Source organism: Hirundo rustica, chromosome 4 (genome assembly GCF_015227805.2).
Source record: "Hirundo rustica isolate bHirRus1 chromosome 4, bHirRus1.pri.v3, whole genome shotgun sequence".
In the NCBI taxonomy this organism is placed as follows: Eukaryota; Metazoa; Chordata; class Aves; order Passeriformes; family Hirundinidae; genus Hirundo; species Hirundo rustica.
In genome coordinates, this window is record NC_053453.1 from 46,876,744 (window position 1) to 46,901,832 (window position 25,089).

The following is a 25,089-nucleotide window of genomic DNA, read 5'->3' on the forward strand; positions in this document are numbered from 1 at the left end:
TCTACAGGCGGGGAACAAGAGGTAAGGTAGGTATAATTTCCTCATCTGCAAATGTACAGCTGGCACTCTAAGACACTGCCCCTGGTACATGAAATCATCCAATTTAACATCCAAAGTAATTGCAGTGGAAACAAAAAACCAGAGACCTAAGATGGGAACTAATTATTTCTTGGCATATTCATGCTTTATAACATGTTTCCCAAAACAGAACCACTCAAACCCATTTTTGGATGGGTATTTTCTAGCATTTGAAATTATATAATCAGTGAATAGAAGAGGGAAAAATCAAGATTTTAACATAACTTTATTCATTTAAAATTATGTATTTAAAACAGAAGGCAGCCTTTGTCTTACAAAACTGCAGCAGCCAATAAAACAACTGTAAAATCCTGGAAGTGATAAATAGGTTATTTTCATCTTAGTACTCTCTTCATCTGGTAAGTGGACCTCAGTTCACAGCTAAAACTCAGCTTCAGAGAAGGATCAGAACAGATATTTTTAGTCTCTCCTGTGAATGCACATTGGAAATTCTGTGCTTACAACAGCTTTCTGGAGGTACTGGCATAAACTATACAAACAAGCTGATTTCACAGACCTGAAAAATGTTGCAGTAAAATTTTTGCAAAAGTATTGCTAGGTGAAATAAATACAGAGGTCAGATATTAAAGTGAAATGGCATCTAATGTCCTTGCAAAAAAAAAAAAAAAATCCCCTCTGAAATGAGCTTTCATTGTTCATACTAGAAAGACCTTAATCACACCTCCAGAAATTCTTAATCCTGCTGGATACCCCAAAGCACAACAAAAATAAACATAAAAGCACAGTAGTACTGTTTTTCTGATGAAAATTTCTGTATGCTAACTTCTACCTGACAGTTGCCCCCAATTCTTTCTTCCCACTTGCTGGGGGCAGTGGCTATCATTTCTGCTTAAAATTATTTTCCACATCATTAACTACTTTTTGTCTTAATTTGTCTAATGTAATTAATTTAAACTCACAGCAATTGTTCCACAACACATAATTGGCCTTGAGTCTGACAACTCTATTTCCAACCTGCAAAGCTGCAGAGTGCAAAAAGGCTTATTTTTCATCCCACTCAGCCTCCCCTCACTATAAGCCAGTCAAGGATAATAAAAGACACTCTCTGCCAACCTTATGCTGTGAAAAAGAGGAGAGAGGCTTATCCTATGACAGTTAAGAGCCTGTTCCTATTGCACAGTCTCAAGTCATCTACTCAAATGAGAGGTTTTTGGGGGAAGAGGATAACCTCTCCTTCATTCCTCTCAGAAATCAGAGGCCTCTGATCAACCTCCCCCATAAGCTATCTAATATTTACTGCACAGTGCTCAGGGCCAGTATGTGAAGAAGTGGAAGTCTGCCTACTGGACTGGAGAAGCTATACAATTAAACAGAAACAGTGCTGAGCTGTGTGTCTCCTTGGCTGATTTAGGAATCCACCTGCTCCTGCTTTTGTTAGCACAAAAGTAATTCCACTTCAAAGCACCGCAACAATCTTGTGATGTGACGGAGTGGCAGCAGGTTACCAGTACAAAGCTGTCCCACTGGCACAGAACGTCTAAATAGGAAGAAATCCCTTTTGACTGAGGCCTGACAGCTTAGTTTCCTGGATTATTTTCATTCTGCTGCTCTCACCCTCCTCCCACAGATCCTCCCCCCCACCCCCCCCAACACAAGATACAAATGTTTTGCATATTCATATAGCACAAGATGTTCATATAGCACAAGTTTATAAGAGGCATTGCTCAGTATTACACAGAGCTGTTGGAAGGTAACTAAGCAGGTGGGTCATCCAGAGACATGGAAGAGTCAGAAATCAAGGGCAACATATATGCATGAAAGACTGAACAGGCTGAAAATGAAACCAATCCAAAACATCACTCTCCAGCTCCAGCATAATTAAGTTATTGGCCTGATCTCTTTTATTATTCACATAGAACAAGAGAAAACTGTTTCTAGATTTGCCACCACCGTGGCAATCCCATTCCTTTCAGCAGCATTTGCAGGAGTATTTGAAGCCGGGCAGTCACAGTAAGGTCTGCAGACTGGGGACACCCACAATAACCCACATCAGCACAGGATGAGGCTTTTTTCAGGTCTAAAACAGTCTGTCTCAGCCACAGTGACAGATAATCATAATGAGGAATTCCCTTTCAACATCTGAGTTTTGTTTCAGTGTCATCCATCCCTGATGCCTCTTGCTCTGCTGTGTATATTGACAATAGCATTTGCTTCATCCTGATCCTCCATTCAATTAAACTCTGTTTAAATTAAACCTTTGAACTTACCCAAGGCTCCACTAATTTTGAAGTGTATAACAAAGTATACCATGCCCTAAGTGAGTATCCTTTTAAAATAAAGCAAGTCCAAAAATGCTTTTTCATGGTTGATTTCATCAGTTAAGTGTCATTAAGATTCTCTCCTACAGAGAATTCCATTTAATAAGAGTTATCCCCCTTTTTTCAACACCTTGAGTTTAATGGGATGATTAAAATGAAAAAGTCAATGTTAATAACTCAGTAAACTGCTCTATAACACTTAAGTCTGAATCTGCCACAGCATCATGTTATAGATGGGTAATGCAACGGTTTGCTCTCGCAATTAAGGGATGAATATTGTGTGTACATTACGAGAAGTTTTATTGATGTATAGTTATGTTATTGTGATTTGTTGTTTGGACGTCCTCTGTTCTCTCCACAGTCCCCTTTCCCCCTGTATGATGGCCAGGGGTTGGCCTTGGTAGTTGGGACATGTGGAGGGAGGGCGTGTACCTGTGCCCCTTGCATGGGGCATTTTGGGGAGGGCAGGCTTGTTACTAGGGGGTGCAGCATGGCAACAACTGACCTCCAATCAAGTTGCAAGAAAGCGATCTCCGCCCATGGACAGCGAAGAAGAGTTGATTGGCAGACTTTGTGAGGGGCCAGGGTTACCTGATGCAACACCAAAGGTATCAAAGGTGGAGCAGCCATTTAGCGGGTGAGCACGTGGCAGTTTATGTGCTTTTTATACTGTATTTTTTCCTTATTCAGTTCTTTGTTGTATTTCCTTAAGGTTTAATAAACCTTTGAAATTTTTTAAAGTGACCATCATTTCTCACAATCCCTAGTCTAAGTACATGCTGGGGAAATGCCAATGAGCTGCTACAGAGCCAAAAAAAAAGGTCACAGAGCATTTTATTTTGCAGTTACTACATAAACAGAGGCTATTTTTATATTGCTCATCAAGAAGAAATGACTCTCAAAAACAATGCCTTAAGTATTTCCAAATCCTTACAGGAGCCATCCCCTTCTTACAACAAACACATCTCAAAATACTTCATAAAGGAGGCCTCTGTCACTGCCCTCCCTTTACAGACAAAAAACCCCACTGCATCATGGAGATGACTTGCTCAAGGCCACCCAAACACACCAGTGCCAGAGCAGGGTACAGAGCCAGATTTCCTAGCTCCAAATCGGCTCCTCAGCTGGCTCTGGCAGTGAGTCTTAAGCACTTACTGGTGTGCACTAAAAACATGTGTTTTGCCTTTAAAAGAGAATGAATTTTACAAACAAAACACCTGGGTGGGGGAGAAATGGAGAAGCTACTTACAGAAGTTAACAGTTGCATAGATATCTTTCTTCTCCTTCCTCCAGTTTTCCATACTGCCTTTTTTTATTTGTTAAACCCCTATCCGCCCCCCCCCAAAAAAAAAACCAAAAAAGCAAAACTCAAAGCAGAACAGGAGCATTCCAACCCTTTGAGGAAATAACAGACTTCTCTTACCACAGATTCAAGTAAAAACCATCACAAGTTTAATGTTTTCTATGTACTGTTGAATCTACCATCAGAACACACCACGGTGCTGGAAAAATTAGGACCTTGCTTGTGTATCTTACCACAATCAATATTATCAAGAAAAGCCTCTAAACCAATGCCATGTTTTAAAAAGACCTTCACATATTGTGACATGTTAAAAAAGCCTCACATATCTGAAGTCAGATTAACACTCTTTACAGATGGATACAGCTGTCTGAAGACAGGTGTCCTGGGGCATGTGAAAACTGGCTTCTTAAGCCTGCAGAAAGCATGACTGTACCTGTCAACAGGAGCCTGTATTGGGGAATCCTCTGAACTGGCTTAAGCAGATAGTGCTTGAGGGCCAGACTAGCACAGCGGGGGCTCATCTGAAAGAAACACCCAAAGTAAATAACAATTCCACAGCAGTCAAAAGTTCCAGAAAAAGAGCACATGCCTACAAACAACTACTGATTATACTGGATAAGCTTTTTATCTTTGTAAAGGGCTACTGCCACAGTGTTGAGCACCACACCACAGAGCAAACATTTCCATGTGGAAGACTACATGCAAAATTACCCATGCATGAAAGACACAAGTAAGCATCCATATCCTGTAGATTTAAAACAGGTCCTTTGACCTAGGAGGAACAGAGGTGAAGCTTCCCAGAAATAAAGGAAACAGGGATAGCAAGTGCAACATGCTTCTTTGTGACTGTTGTCAGTGTCCATTAGGCAAAAAGGCAGAGAAGACAGGAGTGCTCACTGCAGAAGTTTTAATATATCCACACATCTAAAGACAACATGGAATTAAAAGTTCCATGCTTCAAAAATGCTAATTATCTTGAGTTTGCACTCAAAATAATCTGCATCTGAAACACTGAGTCCTTCAAAAGGCCTCATCTTCTTCTTGTCTTAAGCCAAGATTGCGGAAAAAAACCCCACGATCAAAATACAAACAAATTAAGAACAGTTTCTAAAGCCCAGTGGAGGATCACAACTGCTAAGAAGTCACAAAACAGGATATGTCTTTAAAAAGAATACAATACCTCGAAGTCTTTGACTACTGATGCAAATCCTGCATTCTTCTTACACTGTTCATCTAATAATGCAACATTTTTATCAAATTCTTTGATGTAAGTTGAATACATCTTTAGGTAGGGACCCTTTTTAACAAATATATCAGCAATTCTTTGATGCTCAAGCCTAGAAACAACAAAAACGATGCAATTAGAGCTAAAAATAGCATACATCTTAACCCCATAGCAAAACATCTCTCTTTTTTAAAGTAAGATGTGCTAGTTTATGTTCTGAACAAAAAGCTTACAGCAGATAGGCACCCATCTCAGTTGCTATTCTGAAAAACCTCATTAGGCACACATCAACACTAGTTTTAGATGACAACCACTTAATATACAGTCTTTTAAAAAATGGTCTTGAAATGTTTGAACACTTTAGTTTAAGGTGAGAAAAGTCTTTACCCATTGCTGTGCCTTTGTCAGTAGGTTTTGTATAGCTTCACCCAGCAGTGGTAACTGAAAATGGTCTTCAAGTAGATTGTGGCTGTCAATCTGCGCTGTGCCTGATCAGTAGATCAAAACTACCTCTAAAATGCAAACCAGTCTTCAGAACAGCTTCCTTTTCCCCCAGTGAAATCAGTGCACTTATCATGCTCATGCGGGGACCAGAACTTTCAATTTAAAATGAAATTTCAAATAAGAACTCTGATTGCTGCAAAAACGCATTGGCATGCCTTCTGGACCTTTTGGGATTGCATCTAAATGGCACAAAATCACATCTAAATGAAAAATAATCTCCTGTACTTTCAAAGTAAATTCTGACATTTAGGAAGGTACATGAAACACAAACAAGAGTCAAACCATGATCACTTGAAGTCACATAAGCCCCCCAGATAAATTTCAACATCAGAGGAGTGGAATCCCTTTATTGATAGTCACCAGTGAGATAATCGCTCTTCCAGTTCCCTCAGGAGGTCCCGATTGAGTTCGTAGAGCTGAGGTAGGTAGTAGAGGATCTGATTCAGGATTCTGTCCTCAATCACTGGCTTTCCAAGTTGCCTAGAGGCATGTGCCACAGCATCCCGGAAATCCTACCAGAGTACAAAGAGGACAGAAACCCCCCTTGCCATGAGTGAACAGCCTTCAAAGCACCAACACAGAGCGTAGGGGTTCTCATCACAGACATTCCAGGTGCTGCTCCCTATTACCAAAGGCAAGGCAGGTACCATCTGGGTTATGTTTTTCTGCAGCTTCAATTTACTCCCTTGGGACTGCCTTAATCCTTTTGGTTTGACACTGGGGTTTTACTTTCTTGGTCCTGTATGCATAATATAGAAATTGTTCATTATTTTTACAACATGCCCTTAAGAAATGTTTTAGTATTACTTACAAAGAAAGTAAGGTGGGCTAAACAAGGCTTGTATCTGCAAGGTTATTGGCAGCCTTGAGTGTCTTCTTGCAAACGTATAAGTCAAAAAACAAAACTTTTAAATCAGCTAACACCGTCATAGTATCTTATTTAAAAATCATCCTAGTGTTCATAACTCATCTACAAATGCCATTTTGGAGGGCAAAAAGTAGGGTAAAAAATTACTATATGTAGCAGCGCTTCTATTTACAGGAAAAGTAACATTTAACAAACTATACCATAACAACATGGGAATGACAAGATTTCAAATGTTAGAAATGATCAAAGCCAATTCTGACTGGTACCTTTGAAACATTTACAAGGGAGGAGGAGCACCTTACTTACTCTTGAAGGATCTTATACCACTTTTATGCTATAACCTAACCAGCTCCCAACAGGACAGAGCTGAAGCTCATTGGTCCTCATTAAACTGTTCAAAATTAAAATCTTGATCCCACACAAATCAGCATGGCCAAGATTGAAACTCAGTATCCATTATACAGGGTATTTTCTCTATTCACAAGCAAACAAGTCTTTCAAAAAGTTTAGCAATCTAGCATTTCATTTGAAAAGCAACACTGTCTTAACTGACAAAAAAGAAAATATAAATTATATAGTGTTATGTATTACCGCATTTCACTTTAATTTGGGGAAAGAGAGAATAAATCCAAAGCTCTTTTGGAGTTTGTGGTTAATGAAACCTAATATCACATGAAAAATATGTAAGTATCCTGAAAAAGGTGACCAACAAAATGTTCTGAGTACATTAATAAGTTATATTTTAAGTGTGCATGGGGTCCATGCCTGTCTTTGGAAACCTGTAGGGCCCTCAGGTTGAAGACAAAAAAACCAAACCAAAACAAAAAAATTAATCCCCCCTTTTCCCCCCTCCCCAGGTCTACTACAACAGCCCTTACTAGCTATCCCATCAGTCCAGCATCTGGCACTATTTAGGGTCTCTCAAACTGAAGCCACAACTTTCCCCTGTTCTCCTTCCTCATTACATCAGCTCAGGGCAACGTGAGCTCCAGACATGCTTTCTTGCTTTGTGACCCTATGGGTCACAAAGGCTGTGACTGGGCAGTTCTGACAAGAAACTGAAAGGAGATACAGGGCACTGGCTGTTATGGGGAAAGACTGAAAGCTAAATGCAAGGGAGTTAAAAGACAGATGGCATTATTCATATGGAAATGTTCTGGTTTACATCCTCTGTGCAGACTAGTGACACATAGGTTAACTACCAGCTGCATCTTATGGGTTTTTCTGACCCTGGGGCATTGCTTAACACTGAAATGATACATGGAATTACAATAGCAAAACTCAAATGAGGCATTCTGGAGAGCTTCATGCACAATGGATCATCATATTATGACAATATTCTTTCCCCATCCCCAATTATATGCACACACAATATACTGGATGTATTTTGCCATAGGGTGAGACAAGAATTTTGTTTGAATGTCGTAAGGTGACTTGCAATGATGAAAAGCAAAGCAGTTTTTTCTGTACCATAATCAACAACCCAGGCTCTCCCCTGATCAAATAACTAAAGGAGAGCAGGGAGCCAGGTTTAAGCACCACCAGATAACACAGGAACGTCAGCTGTAGTTAAGAGCATTTTTTTAACTCCTAGATACAGCATTCAAAGAGTCTGCAGGGCATTTTCCAAATACAGATTTGGTTTTTCAGCTAGCTTGACCCAAAGTCCATCAGCTTCATCATGATTTATAGATTATGCTATGAAAGACTCTACGATTAAAACAGCCAACCAAAACTTTACTTCATCACCCCCTATACCCCCTTCCACAAGTAAACCGAGGAAGTGCTGCAGAGAGGAAACACAGGGAAGAAAGATAATGTGAACCTTTCAAATTCTGAAAGTCTGCAAAACAACAAGAGCGAAATTTCAATGCTCTTTTTTTTTCTTTTTTTTTTTTTTTTTTAAATTATCTTCACTACTGACTATGCATTTGTCACTGTAATCATATTAAGATTTATTTTTAACCTGGCAGTGGGTGTGAAGTAACTGTCATGCCAAGTTCATCTTGAGATAAACTCAAGAGCTGAATGCAGAGAGCACATGCCTGGGGACTGAGGGTGGGAAAAGAAAAACAAATGTAACAAGGTTGGAATTAACAGTGTTTACTCTTGAAGGTACTGGCCTTCTGAGAAAGCAATTTCATATCGAAAGGGTCAAAACATAGATCAGGTCTGTTTTGATTACCAGATATAAAATATGCTGATTTACAAACTAAAACTTGAAATTTCACACCAAGGGGTGGAAAGTATTCAGATGACAACTTTTAATGCAAGTAGGTGAATGACTTAGAAATTAGAAATTGCAGTAAAAATAAAGTACCAGGACCTAGCTCCTTCTAAACCTAAATCAGTTCACTGCTAAAAAGCAGAACTGCTCTTGCAAATAATATATACATTGCTCTGATATCTATACATGCCTGCATGATGTGATTTATATTACAAACATATTTAGCACACTGTCCTATATAAAACTGCGGAAGAGCATTGCTTTCATCAGCCTGTTCAAAGACAATCACCTAGGTTGTCCTAGAAAGTATTCTGTTTGAAGCAATGCAGCAATCCATTACAAGTGAATTTTAATGACAGATTTTCTAATTAAAAATGGGTCTTTCAAATACTGAAATCTTAATAATTAAAAAAAAAAAAAAAAAAAAAAAAACCAACACCCAAACCAAACCAAAAAAACTCTAAAAAAACCCAAAAAACCCCAAACCAAACCATCCAAAAAACTAAAAAATCAACTTGCCACACTTTGGAATTAATGTGCTTATTTCACTGAAAAACATTTGCAATTCTAGACATGTTTCATATGTCACATGACAAAAACCAAAATATTATGCCAGTTATACTGAATCATCCCAGCTTCTTACCAGGATTTTTTTTTTCCTTTCAGAAGTGGGGAGGCTATTGTACATTTTTTTGAAGTGCTTGTTTACAGTTTCTAGTTTTACATTATATTTTGTTGCAATAACAATCTCCTGATATCACTTTTTATTAATCAGGTAAAGGTAATTGTTTTCACATAGCTACTTCAAGAGGCCAGCACACATTGCCATCCCTAGAAAGAATATTCTTTCCAAACCAGAAACAGCTTTAGTTTATGCTAGGCTGAGACAGCCTCCCACTGGGTTCTGGTCCACATGAAAATCTAGTCTACGCATATTAAAGGCTTCTGAGTACATACTGTTGCTGAGTTACTGCCTGATAAAACACTTCCAATTTGAAAATGTGTAGGAAATTCTATTTATTCTGTTGGTAAATGCTCCCCTTATAGCTGTGGAGTTTTTATACAATATTTGAAGAGGTTACAATCATCACTGCTTTTGTTTCCTCACACCACTCCTTCAATGCAACTTCCTTAAATAAGCAAAAAGGCTGTGATATCTGAAATAATTCTGACCCTGTTCTGAATCATCTGCAATCAGCCCATGCAGTTCCCCTCTGCAAATGCCCTGGTTCACCATCCCTCAGTTCTTCCCACCAGAGGGTTCCCAGCCCGCAGTGATCTGGCCATGTCAGTCTAAGGAGCAAAGGACAATTTTAATTGTAAAACAGAAGACGTACTGAGCAGACTAACACCTCGCTCAGCTGCTGACTGGGTCAAGTGCACCTTCAGATACCTAATAGTTGAATGAAGATCATTTCAAATGGGTGAAATTAAAACTTACTGTTGATTTAACAGGAAGAGAAAGTACTACATAATCTAAACATAGTCACATATTCTATTCCTAAAGCATCAACCAGTATCATCCTGGATCTGTTCTCCCAGAACATACCATCAGCAAAAAAAAAAAGCAATAATCCCTTCCACTGAGAAACAACTCTCCCAGCTAAATATACCTGAGATAGCTCAAGTATCAGTTTAAGGAAAAAAAGTATGTTGGCACTTGGATGCTTTTCAAGGAATGCACTCATACACAGACATCCTATGGGGAAGGAGGAGGGAAGAGGAGGAAGTTTCACAACAGCCAGGCTGCTAGATGTGACAAACTGTAAACATGACCGCTTAGCAATACAGCTACAGAAGATTTCACAAAGAGATTAATTAAAATATAAATAGGCACTCCGTGCTAGAGTCAGACTGTTAGCCATAAACTGTTACGTTAAACTACAGCACCTATAGTTAATCAAGACTATGACTAAGTGTGGATCATGACATTTTTCAAATATATGCCATTACTTTTGGAAAGCTGCCAAGAGGTTTCACGCCTTTTTTCTTGGGTAATAAATAATATATAAGTCTTTAATGAAATAATTTAGTTGATTTTTTTACAATAATCAATTATTTGACTGTGGCATATTCTCAGAATGTTATTTCAGGCAATAGTCTGGGTAGTAGAACAATACTTCCTTCTAAACTAAAACTATTTTATTAGTCTTCTTAGTAAGAGGACTACAGTTGCAACTCATTGCCAAATGTCTCAGCAATTCTAAAGTATTTCAGAGACCAAAAATTTATCAACATATTCACCTCAAACTGGTCAAATATTGAAATTTTGCATATGGAAAAAAAGGGATTACATGTTGAGAGAATTTTTCAGTCAAACAATAAGTCAGTTGTAAGCCAGGATAAGAGGTCAGAACTTTGCTCCAAAGGCCATAGCTATATTTTTTTCATTACAATATTTTTTCAAATCTACTATGAATTATTTTTCATAATACTTGGCTACAATAGACATCGGTTTATAAATATATAAAACTTTATATAGTTTTTATATACATAATTTTACCATTTTATTCTGAAAAATGGAAATATTAAACCAGAATTTTTTGCTCTTGTGTCTCTGGAAGGACACACAATAGAAAATGGTATTTGACCTCTTACCTGCCTTCTGCAATAAGGGCTTGATCTTGTGGCTGCAGAAATTCTAAGAAGTGCCTGTTGACAAGCTCTTACTTACTTGCTCTCAGAGTCCAAATATGGACAGAACAGGAGTCTAAGTCAGAAACAGAGATTTAAAGGCTCAGGCAAAAGCCCAAGGGCCTAAGCTTTTCTTTTCACACAGCTAAAAGTTACACACTAAGCCTTGCAGTGGAAGGAGTAATCTCAAAAAACCAAATTTCTAATTTCTCTGCTGGACCAGAAGCCTTGCTGCTTATACCACAGCAGTAGGGAGGAAATAGAATCAAAGAGTGGAAAAGTAAAAAGAGCAGAGGGTTTTGGCAAGAGAAAAAAAATCAGAACAAAAATATACAAAAAAAAAAAAAAAAAAAAAGAAAAAAGAAAAATAAAAAGAAGAAGACGAAGAAGACAACAAATAAAGCTTACCCTCACAGTGCCAGAGTGCTGCTTAGGAGGTCTTCTCACTCATACAAAGCAAACCATCTCCAAAGAGTCCCACAGCAAAAGTACAAAGGACACCAATCCTGCCTTGCTCCTTTTTCCAGGAAGACTGGGTGATTTTTAAGCACAGGGCAACTCAGAGAGAAGTGATAAGCTTGTTTCTCTTATGTCACTTGTGTTTTACACCCAGTTCACTGTTTTTTCTGCAAGTGTCCTTAGGAAAAAACAGTACTTCTCCCATATTCTCAACCCTTGTTCACTCTCAGGAGGCAATGCATGAACCATCTCACATACATGCAAACAGAAGAGCTAGTTTGATTTAAGCTCCTTTGTTTCCAGGAGTTTCTAAAAGCATTTTGCTGGAATCTCACCCTGAAAGAGCACTAACACAATAACAGAAATAAAGAGAATTCAAGGTTACATCTAATGTTTGATTACCTGCTCAAGCGATCCCATTTGCTGAGTCTGTTTGAGACTCTGTGTGCAAAGCCAGGTGAGTCCCTTATCTCTGTTATGACCAGCTTGTTTAGTATTTATAGAAGTATCACCAAGTGTTTATAATTTTGAAGTGTGTCTTCAACAGAAGCAGTCAGATGTACCTATAGTGTTCGACAGGTCCACATAGGCTGGCACTCTGATACCTTGGAAGAGTTGTTCCACCTAACTTGACTTTGTCAACATAAAAGAAAAAAGTGCTAAAAAATTTCAGTGGTACTTAGAACCAGTTTGCAGTCACATTCCTACCTCCTCAACTGCTTTAGATTCCACTTCCAAAGCTCCAAGATGAAGCAAATTAGAAGCTTTTTCTTACATCAACAGTCCTCTTCCTTGGCGCCATGTGATGCATTTAGCTGACATGGGTAAAACATGCTGAGGAAAGTATTATTCATTTCAGAACATTGCTAATGGAATTAGTCACTAAATTTCAAGTGGAAAACCGCTAATAGATGGCTCAGAAGGTGCAATGGAGCATCCTCCAATAAGCCAAATCTTCACTATGTGTACAAGAGCCCAGTCTGGGGAGAATCTAAGTTCTAATGCAGGAATTTGTCAGAGGTTGCTTGATGGTAGTTAGTAAGCCAAAGTGGTCAGTGCATATGAAATCAAAAGGATAGTTTTATCAACATTAAAATATTATCCATAAGAAATATATTATTAAATCAACTGATTTAATAATGTGTGTGGAAAACACACAAATCCTCAGGCATACCACTCTGTGGAAATAAAAATCTGGGTGTCTGCAACCTTTCTCAGTTATGGCAGTTTTTGTTTAATGAAGAATGCACACACACACAGCGCCTCAAAACCAGTGCCCTCTCTGACGAGGATGCTCACCAACGTTCCTGCTGTAGACCAACTGACAAGTTAAGGACAAAATATTTCCTAAACTCCTAGCCCAGCATCCTCCCTGTTAGACCAGGCTGAATACATGTTGATTGTTACTGCTAGCCAACAAAAGCATTTCTAATAGTTTTTATTTGGCAGCTAGAAAATAGCAGACTGCCATGAATAGGGCTGCAAGTTATCCATTAAAGGAAAAGCAAAACACATCCTACAAATCTGCACATCGACACTGTGGGGACAGCTTTAAGTTTATCCTAGAAACTTCCTAAGCTCTCTACTCTCCCCTTTTCACTTTCTTCTTGCCTGCATCCTCCTTACCAATAGCCTTTCTTCCAGTGCTGCACATATTACCTAAAGAAATGGTAAGCGGAAAAGTAAAGATATCTTTAAAAAATATGTCTGAAAAATATGATAATTTTAAATTACGTAGCTTAAAACTTGCCTAGGACAACTTTCTTTCTTTTACAAGTATTTAAGATTGAGTTCTGTATTAGAAACCATGTTGAATATAAGTTATATATTGACTGAGCCAGCTCTTAAAAACCAAGCTTGAAGAGAATCAGAAAATCAGCTACTAGGAGGAAAGCGAAAGAGGAATCAGCAAAAGATGTGGTGAGCTTTTTGTTCCCTGAAAAAAAATCTCTGTATTACAGGACTGTATACAACCATCTATAAGAGCCTTTGTTCCCAGTTTCACAGAACACACGTCTCAAGAGACTGAGACAGACCAGTGCATTTATTTGCAATATAACCACTTCTATTGCCCAAGGGAAAAAAAACCCCCACTATGTTTGCACTTAATGCAGTGACAAAATGGTACAAACACATATCATTTCAAACCTGACAGAAAACGCACAAAATAGAGCTAGAGAAAGAAAAATACTTCATTAATTTCCTATTATCACCTTCAACAGGGCATGTTTTTCAGATGACTGATCTGCACAAACATGGATGAAATACTTAACCCTTGCTGTGTACAACGCATTAAAGGTACTACAATCACAGGTATTAACAGAAAGCAAACATCTGTCGAGGAACTGCAGCCTCAATAAAATACACTGCCATGGTGATGGATGCACCATTCGAGCTATTAGCTATTAATTTGATTACTTCAAGAATGTGCATTTTAATGTACCTTTTCTAAAATAAATTGTTCCTGCCTCCCCCCAATATTTAAGGAGTTATTCTAACCAAAACCTTTCTGTTGCTATGTACATATTTATAAACCAGCACAAGCTGGCTTATAAATATGATTCTGATTAACATAAATTGATATATATTCAATTTTCAGTATTCAATACGCACACAGAACTGGAAAGTGCATAAATTATTAAGGAGATCCAGAAGGAACCACCAAAATATTCATTCATTATGTAAAATGTAAAACTTTAAAGTTCAGCTAAATTAGATTAATTTTTATATTTTGAATATGTAGATGCAGAAGAAAAAGGGCACAGTCACTATCATAAAGCCTAAACATAAAACGTTAATAGATTAAACAAATAGAAGATGAAATGGCTTTTTTTTTTTTTTTTGAGTACTTACAATGTGTAAGAGCTTTAGCACATCCACAAACCTGTCAGAAAAGCAAGAAAAAGCAGTTACATATTAATTGCCAATTAAAATAAATGGAGTAGTTATTAAGTGTAGCATTGACACTTACACTTTCTCTGAGCTCATGATCTCCTTGGCAATATGGTATACCTTTGTTTTTTTCCCAGCTGCCTTGCCCTGCAAATAAAATTACATGTTACACTACACATCTACTTAAACTGTCATAATTTCCAGCTATTAGTTCCTTAAATTCAATGTAATTATTTGATAGTTACTTCTAAGAAAAACACTTCATACTGCTTTGAAATTTCTTAGCTTTGACACCTTCTGGTTCTTCTGTGAGAAAACAAATTTAGCTTGTATCTGGAAACAATATTGGCTAGGAGTAGTTTTTACAACATTGTTCGCCTTTTCTTTTAATTTTTACAGGAAGCACTCAAGCCCATAATGAATGAAGTCCTAGTTAAAGTACTAAAGTACAGGTAGTATTTCTATCTTAGTTAGTTCTTTTTTTCTGATTAGTACAGCAACAGTAATATTTGCAGTGAACTCAAATGTGTTTCAGGAACATCTTAAAAGACATATACATTTTCTTTTCTGAAAAATAAGACAACAGGAGAAAAAAAAAAAAAAAGAGAGAAAAATCACACTGAAGAGAAAAGCCAGTTTCTGATGGTCTAATGAAGCTGCCAGAATACAGAGCAACAGTGCTCCAAAGATGCAGATACGTGTGCCTTGTCATCTGCCTGAAACACTGTGGAGATGATTTTGGGTTTCACATGCACATTTGGCTTCCGAAAAACCAATGGCACTGTTCAACATCAGATAGAGAGAATAGGTATAACAAAGCAAACGGGGTAGGTGTCAGGATGCAAAAGTGTATGCTATACGGTGTAACTTCCATGCACGATTTCCCTCAGATGAAACACCTTCCTCAAAAACAGCTCTCATGGTTTGCCATATGCTTCTCCGCTGCCAGCTGTCACCACATCTATTGCACATTCAGGCTGTCATTTTAATGGGCTGCCAAGAAAGAGAGGATGAAGAGCCCTAAAACATCACAGGATATGCAACTCAAGTGAGATGGAAGTCCTGTGAAGGCTGTATTGTGTATGGCAGTATAATATGGGCACTGAACATTTTATCTAGAAAATCAGGTATCAGTGGCATTTTATCCACAAAACTTTGGTTCATAAGTACTAAAGTTGCAAGATTTCTCTGAAGATTTAGTTCTTCTCAAAGCCTATAAATTAGGTTGGAATTCCAAGTGCTGGAAAATAAGCCATGGAACAGATAGTACTCATAGGCTGGTTTTAACACTATTGTTGTATTCAAAACAAAAAAGAAATCTAAATTAATTTTTTTCATTGGCATTTGAATGACACCACACCTAATTACTGAATTAAAATTAATTTCTAAATTAAAAAAATTTGTATAACATCCCATATGTGCAAAATACATTATTTCTTTTATATACTATATAGATAGACATCTGCACACAAATCTGGGATTTTGCTTATGAAAGTAAACTTATTTCCAAAGAACACTGAAATCTATCCAGTGTGGGTCATTTTGCATTAAGGCGAGATTCTAACACCAATTCTCAGGCCTCTGTGGCTATTTAGAAAGCACAGCTGACACGCTCCCTTCAAGACTGAATTCACAAGTAAGTCAATTATGCAAAGCAAGGTATCTGTCATCACTGTAGATGTGTCAGTTGCAAATGAGATGAAAATTAGTATTTTGAGAACAAGATGCTACCGCTAAACAATTACGAAATGAAATATCACGGCCTGTTTTCAACCCCATTTGAAAGACTTTTCACATACCAGCTGGCACTGAAAGGGCCACTTTGCATTTGCTCAGACAAATGATACCCTGGCTCTGAGAGTCTCTAGTGGGAGAACCGAAGGGATACAAATAAGGCTCTCCAGCACAACACTGGAAAGAAGCCCCGTAAGTCCCCTAACGGATATAAAGCATCAAAAAAGCCAGATGCTTACGGTAAGGAAAAATAAGACAAGCCAGCTGATGACAGATGCAGAGACTGCTTCATTCTCCTTTGCAGCTGCTCTCGCTGTGAGGAAGTTGGTTGTTAATTCCCAGCTGCCGGCTGCACGTGCCACAGGGCAGCTGAAGCCAGCGACAGCAGATGCCTCACAGCAAGCACTGAATTATTCCATAAAACCTGCCTGAAAACCCTCCTAATGGGGACGCTTTCCTGTAAAACTGTTGTGAAAGGCTGAGGGAATTCCTAGAGGCATGCAAGGTAAGTTAGCATATATAGGTAGTCTTGTTTGGTTTCACAGGAACAAGCTTTTCCCTTGACTCTTTCCCTTTCCCAATTTAGTCCTCTCATTTGGTTTAACAACATTCAGGCCCGACATGCCAAGTCTTCTCTTCCAGCACTAAAATGTTCCATTGGGTTTTTCTGCTTATCTCGTTGGAGCTTTGTTTTTGTTTTGGTTTTTAATTATTTTTAAAGAAAGGAAGCAGATATAACTACTATCAAAGGAAACAGCTGCTGGGACTGCTGCTGAGGAGAGGCACTGGTCTATGGGCAGGCTGTTTTTGGGGTGTCCAGGACTGAGAAGTAAGAGCACGGGTACTCCCAAAGGGAGGGACCGGACCCTCATAACTTCATTTCTTTCAGAGTAGTTAACACTGTCTTCCTGCTCCGCATTTGAAGAAGAAATAATATTAAAATAAGGAAAATCACTCCAAGCTGGCACTTACAAAAGATAACAGCAGGTCAGACCTCAACCTCAACAGGTGACATTGGTTTACATTTGAAAATATCCCAACAGATTACAGCTTATGAAATACTGTGAGAGTGAGGAATAGTTTCAGAAGATAAAGATAAAAAGATACCTGTTTATCTTCTTGAGGATCAATCTCCCCTTTGCTGGAATCAGAATTTGTGTCATCATCTTCATCAGAACTGTTCATGATATCTTCTTCATCTGACTGAAGAACTCCCATTACCACGTTGGGATGATCATGGTGTTCTTCTAAGGACCTAATATTAGAATATATACATCATACTTCGTTTATGTAAAGAGCTTTCTGTTTCACCCCACAATAAATTATCTACTTGGTATCAGAGACCCTGAAAACAGTACTGGGTAGTCTGAAGATTACAACAGTTGGAGGTTTTTCCACAGTGGACTCATAACTCTGCAACATTTTATTTGTGCTAGTAATGATACAATACTCACTGTCAGCAAGCAAAAGCCACAGTACCTTTGGAGTATTTATATTATTCATGTCCACCAGAGTTTGCCTAACAACAAAGTCTGATAAACCTATTCCCTTATTGCTATTCACTGTGTGCCAGGATAAAAAAAGATCATATCCATTTTGCTATCCTCTATCTCACAGCAGCAGGTCTTGTTCCAGATATGGTACTCACACTGGAGCTTTCTGTGTGAAACTCTAGATGCATGTATACATAAAGGCCTGTTTCTCAACGCATATGCTAAACAAGTGCATCAGTGATGGCAACATCATAACCATTCTGTCCAAAAATAATTCTTAAAAGCAGGAAAGCAGAATCTTTTGCGATTAAGAACACCCATCCCCCAGAAACAGACACCTTTCGGATAGCTGTCAAAGCTATAAAACATAACCTTGTTCTGCTGCTAGACAATCATTATAGAGGTCTCTTTTTATTAGCTTCAGCTGTATTTGCAATACAGGAATTGCATGAGACAGGCACACAATCTCCTTCCTCTAACTAGCCTTGACAACTTCAGAAGAGATTTAAGAAATGCAATTCTAGAAGAAAGGTGGTAGGGAAAGATAGATAAGAAAACAGACTAGAGGAAACAGTGTTAAGTATTTGAAAGGTTACATGGAAACACAGCAAATTCCTGGTCTCCTACTTTTAATCCTTAAAAATATCAAATAATTTCCAAATACAGTAAGCTATCTAAAAATCACATAATCTGTATTCAAGATCTGCAAAAAGATGCTGGGATGCCACAGATTTATTTTGACATGAGCCAAAACTGATTACCTATCCTGCAAAACAAAAAGCAAATCCAAGAACCCTCGTCCACGAGCTGCTGCAGCCAGCAGAAATCTCACTGGGCTGACCAACGCCTAATTTTGCACCAGCTGCCAGGGCTACACATTTCTCCATATACCTGGCTCTCTGCCACCCAAGGCAAGGAATAGTTACGACTGGTTTTTTCCTTGCTTTGAATCAGAGGAAAGCGGGGATGGAGAGTAACTATTCAGACTTGCCACCTCCATCTGTGATAGCTACCAGAAAGAAAACCTGTCACCATGGATCCCGCGGAAAGTGTCTGCCAGCAATCTGAAAAGCAGAACTACTCCTCAGGGCTCAGGTTCAGTATTGGGAGTGCCGCTGTTAATCAGGTTTGTCAGTGACATGGACAGTGGGACCGAGGGCACCCTCAGCAAGAGCGCTCAGCAGGTCAAGGAAGGGGATTCTGCTACAGCAAAGTGTTTATTACTCAATGCTCAAGATAGAGTTAAAAACAAACAAACCAATACAAAAATGCTGATCACAAATAGAAATATATTTGGAGATAATGATTAGCTGGCCTGAGGACAGACCTTGGTCAGCCATGAAGACACAGAGAAGATTAAAATAATTTGGTTCTATTACAGCAACACAGGAAGGACTCGGGAAACTCCCAAGCAGTTTCTGTCTCCCAGAACTGAACTGGGGGGTGGGGGGAGGGGAAAGAAGGCGACTGTAAGGTCATCACTGAGTTCAACAAGGTCCTGCAACACCCTGGATGCAGAAAAACACCCCTTTATTTGGGTTTGGAAATTATCAGCTTCATGCAGGAAGACAACAGCCACCAGAGAGATGAGTGCTGATGACGACAGCATATCGTGTATGCCAGGGACAGTTCCCGTAGAGTCTCCAGGAGTTTCAGGAAGGCAAAAAAGCAGCTATTTACTGGAGCTTTCCCAGGAATCATGCTAGTAGGAAACTAAGATTTCTGTATTTATCCATTAACTTCAGCAATTCAGAAAACTCCTTATCTAATTTATATGTCACAGTCAGCTGAGAATATTTATTTTAGCAGCTACCGCCTCATATTCTTTTATTGTGACAAACATCTTTATTACATCAGTAGCATGACATGAGGTAGATATATGCCCCAGCTTTAGTCAAAACCTGCAACAGAAATTACTGCTGTTCCTTCCTTTACTAAATTACTCAGCTTTACCATCCATATCTGTCACTGAATCTATCTCTGATCAAGGGTATTTTTTCCCCCAGTGCAAAATATATTAAGTGCTTTATCTCTGACCGCACTGGAATATACTTTTTAGTCCAGTATTCATTAATGTCTATTTTTGTTACTAGACATTTTATTGCACTTTTTCCTAGCCTTAATATTTGTTTTAGTTGCTGTTTTAATTTTCTTTAACTGAGATTCCTTCTCATCAAGAAAATATTGTTTTCACACCTGCAACATCACTCTTCTTTTGCCTCAGCATATTCTACTGGATGCCCACTCACAGACTTTGTTGCTGTTTTCCATTTAAACTTTTCAGGGCAGCTGTGCCAAAACTTAGAAGGTTTAGGAACCCTTTTGGAAGTCAGAAACAAGAATACTTCCAACTGAAGCTGTATTTTACTTGCACAAACACAATCCCCTCACCACTGAAGGATGAAGAACAAACTAGCTGGCTTATGTTGTGTGAAGCATTTTTCTAAATGTAAGATTAATCAGGTTATCTAACAGAAAGTTTCTGTAAAAAAAAAACCCAAACAAACAAACAAAGCCCCCAAATACTTAAAAATATTAATAATTAACTAATGATAATTTAGGATGTGTAGTTAAGTGTCCACAAATGACAGCCACTCACTGTTTAAGTTTTTTTTCTTCCTATAAATCACAATGTTTAAGCAGTAAGCTCCTTTTCTGGCCTTTGTGGTGCTTGTGCACCTACTATTAACGTAAAGGAAGCTATGACAGCTGAGAGAACCGTGTATAAAATCCTATATACAGTATCTACTCCATTTTTATCCTGTATTTGCTCACTTCACAGCCCTCTGGTTCTTCCACATGATACACCTTGTTGTGGGTTTTTTTAGTGGAATTTTTAATACTTTCCCCCATCTTTGCTTTGCTTTTTAAAGGAAAAACAAATCGGATGATTAGATGATTAACGATCAAGAGTCATTTCACACAGCCATTTTCCAGAATCAAACAAGCCTTCAGTCCAGGGATAGGATGCAATATTGGAGCCATGGGTAGATACCTTCCTGGTGGTATCTGCACTTGTGTCCTTTTCTTCATAGAAAATGGGGACAGAGTTACCCTGTTCATTTGTGTTCATCAGCCACTTGCTGAAGAACATGAAATTCCCCTTACACATTACACCTTAACCTTGCAAGGTAAATGCTACGCCTTTTTTGGTGAAACAGAAAGCAGATTTGGATTTACTGATTACTCTTTTCTGTACTTTTACCTCTGAAGTAATCTATAATGTAAAGTGTATGTATGGTTCTCTTAAAGTTATCTCTGGATAAAGTGAAATTCCTTGCACTTTAACTGTCTTTGGAAATAACAGTAAATCTTTAAATAAACAGGGTCTTTTGTAACACTTATTAATCCCCCTTTTCCAAAATACCACAAGCATGCAGTAAGGCTTATTTTGAGTGGCTCTTCTGATAGGTATTTTGGGGATACTGTGGACTGTCTCTATCTTGTTCCCTCTTCGTCACAATTCTTTGTCCTATCCACAGCAATAGCAATAGAAACTTCTGCATTATCAGTCATGTGAAACACCAGCCCTGCCAACTCACTGTGCTGTGCACTGAGTAAGAACATCTTGCCATATCTCATGAGCAAGTTATCTAAATATAGACGTGGGGCTTTTTTATTTGACACATAAAATGAAGGAATCATTAGTTTGCCTTGGAATGAACAGCTTATGGGATGATGCATATATGTTGTGCTGTATTTTCCTATTGCAACAGTAAAATGCTAATGAAATAAAACATGCTAGTCCAAGCAAGACATACAGCAAGATAAACTGTCAAAACTTAAAAATTTCCATCAGACAATTACCACTGGGGATCAGCATAAGATCCACTTATATCTTCATGAGGTGACCAAGACTAGTTCAGACTAGTTTGTCTTACAGAAGCTTCAAATACACCTGTGGCTTCACTTTCAGACACTTTTGATTTGGACCCTGCATAGGGCACTGTGGCCTGAAGTCACAATTTACGTTTCAGCCTCAGTTTCCAACCCCTTTAGAAGACAAATAGTATTTTAAGGTTGACTGAAATCATTCAGAGAGATTCTCTGCCATGGAATGCTCCGATATTAAGCATTTTATAGTACATTGGAATGACTTCAAGTGTTAGCATCACCATAATTACTAAAAAGGAAGTTTCCACAGCTCCAAAGTATTTGCTAAAATAGATCCATCCATGCTACTCCTTTACACACATTTCCTTGTGATCTTCATCTTTTTTAGATCTTTTTCCTACTTTCAGCAAGTCATAAAAATACGTAGGAATGCTGAAGGAACAGAGCCTTGCACACAACAAGGTGCAAGGCTCTGTTTATTCAGCTGCTGTGAATGCTGCTAAACTCTTCATTTCTCATCCTTTTGTTATTTTAAAAGGAGTCTCCAGTACACTCTGCTTTATCCTTCCGTTTCTTCTTCCAGTATTTTATTGCGTGGGTTTTGTGGGTGTTTATGTTTGTTTATTTTTAAAGCAAGCTTTCAACATGCAGGCAAAATTACACAAACTGAAGTCCCTACCCGACTGAAAAAACACACACCAGAACTTTAGAGAGCAACTGAGCATGCCCTATTATAATATTTCATCTCAAATCCTTCTGTATCATTACAGCATTTCACAATCTTTTCACAGCTGCTTGAACCCCATTTTTCCCCAGAGAGCAAGCAACTATTATTAGTACTTATCCATTTTCAGTTTTTAACATCATCATTCCCTGCAATCAATTTTAGTAATTAAGGGATATTCAGCTGCTGGTTTTTTAAGACCTAAAAGCACACTGGTTCTCTGTGAAGGCAGTAGGTGGTAACATCATTATTTTTTTCATAGCCCCTCATACTCCCAATAGCTGTAAGCATACCTCACTAACTGATTCCCTCCATGAACCCTAGTTGTACACTTCCAGGAAAATGCAATGGTAAAAGACATAAAGAAACAAAATGTTCTACGGAATCTTTTCTGTTTGGTCCTAAATTCAGAATCTCTTTCAAGGAAGGACTATAAATATAGAACTTGAATTAATATCCCAAAACAATTTAGGAAGTAATACCCTGATTTGGGTGCTCAAACAACAGAAGATGTTCCTGGGAAGTCAAAGCAAAAGTGAAATTAGTGCTTGGTTAATAACCTTTTGTTTCATTTAGTGAACTTCTTCTGCTTTTATTTAATAATTCTTTTTAAAGACAGCTCAGTGTCTTTATTATTTGATTACTGCAGGTTTTTGGAAAAAGAAAATCAGTTCTAGAAAGCAAGCATACTTGGCAAAGCACTAAGATAATAAAGGATGCTAACCAAGATCACGAGTGAGCTCCTATGGAAGGTTTAAGGAAATATATAGAGATCAATGATCAGCAAGATTAGTAAAGGCATCAATTGCTGCACTTTTTGGATGAGTTACATTTTGCTGCAATACCTTCCCTCCACAAGCAGCCTGAAGAAGTCAAGACCAGCAAATTTCCTTTTGCAAATGAGTCTAGAGAGCATAAAGATGAATTTCATATCACTCTAGATGTACCTGGAGCTTAACTGGAGCTTAATATTCACCTCTCATTTGAGCTTCAGATTCTCTGAACAACCAGTGGTGTCTACCATTAGAGCTAAAAATATCCCATCCCTTGTTGTCTTCATGTCCCTTTGCTTTCATTTCTTCAGGCACACTGGACCATGAAGCAGCAAATGAAGACAAAATGCAAACCAGGCCAGGGGGATTACTTCTCTGAATCATTTCTACAGCATCAGTCACCCCTCTGGTTTAATGACACTCACAGATGGGAAAAGCTGAAGCTGAGATCACATCTCTCTTCTCTAGGTGTAGTGGACAGTGTGAGAAAGGCTGGCGGATGCTGCTGCGTCTCTCGCAGTGATGATGTGGCTGCCAGCACTAGAGACTTGTTGCCTTATTGCAGCCAAGCTGCTTGGGCTTCAACTTCTCTGCCAAAAATGGTGCCTTTTCACAGCAAGAGAGCGAGATAGCAAGGTGCCCTCTCAAATATGATTTTACACAATAGCACTCACGTTATACCATTTGTTCTTCTGCAGTAAGAAGCCAATGATATTAATAAGTTCTTATTATTCTGACTAATAACAAGAAAAAAGGCAACCAGATGTGAATTTTTACTGGTGTGATCCCAAGGAACATGACAATTGATTTTGCTCTTCTTTTTCTTTATAACTTTTACCTAAAATAGATCATGCCTATGAGATTCATTAGTTCCTTCTGCAAGCAATCCTTCCACAGGTGGCATGGCGAGGAATCAAACAGACGTCTACCATGGTCTTTAAAATAAAAAGCACCACAAAAAAAGGGCAAACAAAGTAAACCAATGAATCCATGACTATTTGCATCGCTTAGGACTGTTGCGCTATATTCTCTACAGGCTGGTTAGGGAATTTTAAGGATTCAATTACAATATAAACACTCCTCAATAATCACAGCTAGAAAACAGAAACTACTAGCATCCAGCTGAACAACTACAATTGAAAATACTTTGTACACTCCAGGTTCCTTTTTTCAAATTTCAATTTAAAGGCTTCAAGAATTGAAACAGAATTATTTTAAACAATATTGTATGTACAGTATGCACTCATTAGTGTCTACTTTTTCCACAGAAGGCTAGGATCCTTGATGACAGAAATACACGATCAAAATAAAAGCTCAATACAATCTATTTGTAATGGATTTTTACTCAGAGCTGCTTGCACTTTGAAAGCTGTCAGCTACCTCCTGGACAATGGGCTGGCTGCTGAGAGAGGCCATGTGGGAGTGCCAGGAGATTGCTCTTGCCAGGAGAAACATAAGAAAGAAAACATCTCTTTGTCCCAGTCCTTACCTCTGGCATTCACTGGTTGCACCTGGCACTTCTGGGCAAGGATATCACAAACACTGTGAGAGCTGCCACCACCTTTAGCCTGTTAGATCAAGCCACCGGCAGCTCTTTCTATACCTGGCTGAACATGTTGCAAACTTCTGCACCTGACTTGCTTGAACCAAGTTATCCCAGTGTTTGCAGCCAGCAGCATTCCGTTTAGCATTTGTCACCCTCAGGTGAAGACAACACATACTACTTTCCTCAAGGAGATGAAAGAAAAATACAGCTGACTCACATTCTAAGACAGGAAAACAACAACAAAAAAGAGAAAATAAAATTAAATAAAAGGGAAAAAAAAAAAAAAAAAAGCAGCTCATTTGTCATATGTGCTTACATTAAAAAAAAGGTACAAAATTTATTAAGTAATCCATTCTGTCAGGCACCCTACTCCAGGCACACTAAGATCAATACAGTCATGCCCATACTTCCATGGCACAACCTTAAAAAGCGCAGTTTAAAAAAAGGTGCAAACAGATCTCAAATTATCTCCTTATTTAGCTGTGATTTGCAAACATGAGCTCCTGAGGCCAGAGG

General features: G+C 38.4%; 1 protein-coding gene across 1 annotated transcript in view; it reads right to left on the minus strand.

Annotated features, from left to right (window-relative positions):
• The window catches only part of FGD6 (FYVE, RhoGEF and PH domain containing 6), an 81,842-nt gene that overhangs the window by 28,728 nt on the left and 28,025 nt on the right, over window positions 1-25,089 (minus strand). Inside the window, exons 3-8 of the mRNA XM_040061531.2 lie at window positions 17,311-17,458; window positions 14,549-14,616; window positions 14,431-14,461; window positions 5,750-5,901; window positions 4,841-4,997; window positions 4,094-4,181 (exon numbers count right to left, since the gene is read on the minus strand). Of these exons, the coding sequence (XP_039917465.1) occupies window positions 4,094-4,181; window positions 4,841-4,997; window positions 5,750-5,901; window positions 14,431-14,461; window positions 14,549-14,616; window positions 17,311-17,458 (644 nt within the window). The remainder of the gene's footprint in view (window positions 1-4,093; window positions 4,182-4,840; window positions 4,998-5,749; window positions 5,902-14,430; window positions 14,462-14,548; window positions 14,617-17,310; window positions 17,459-25,089) is intronic.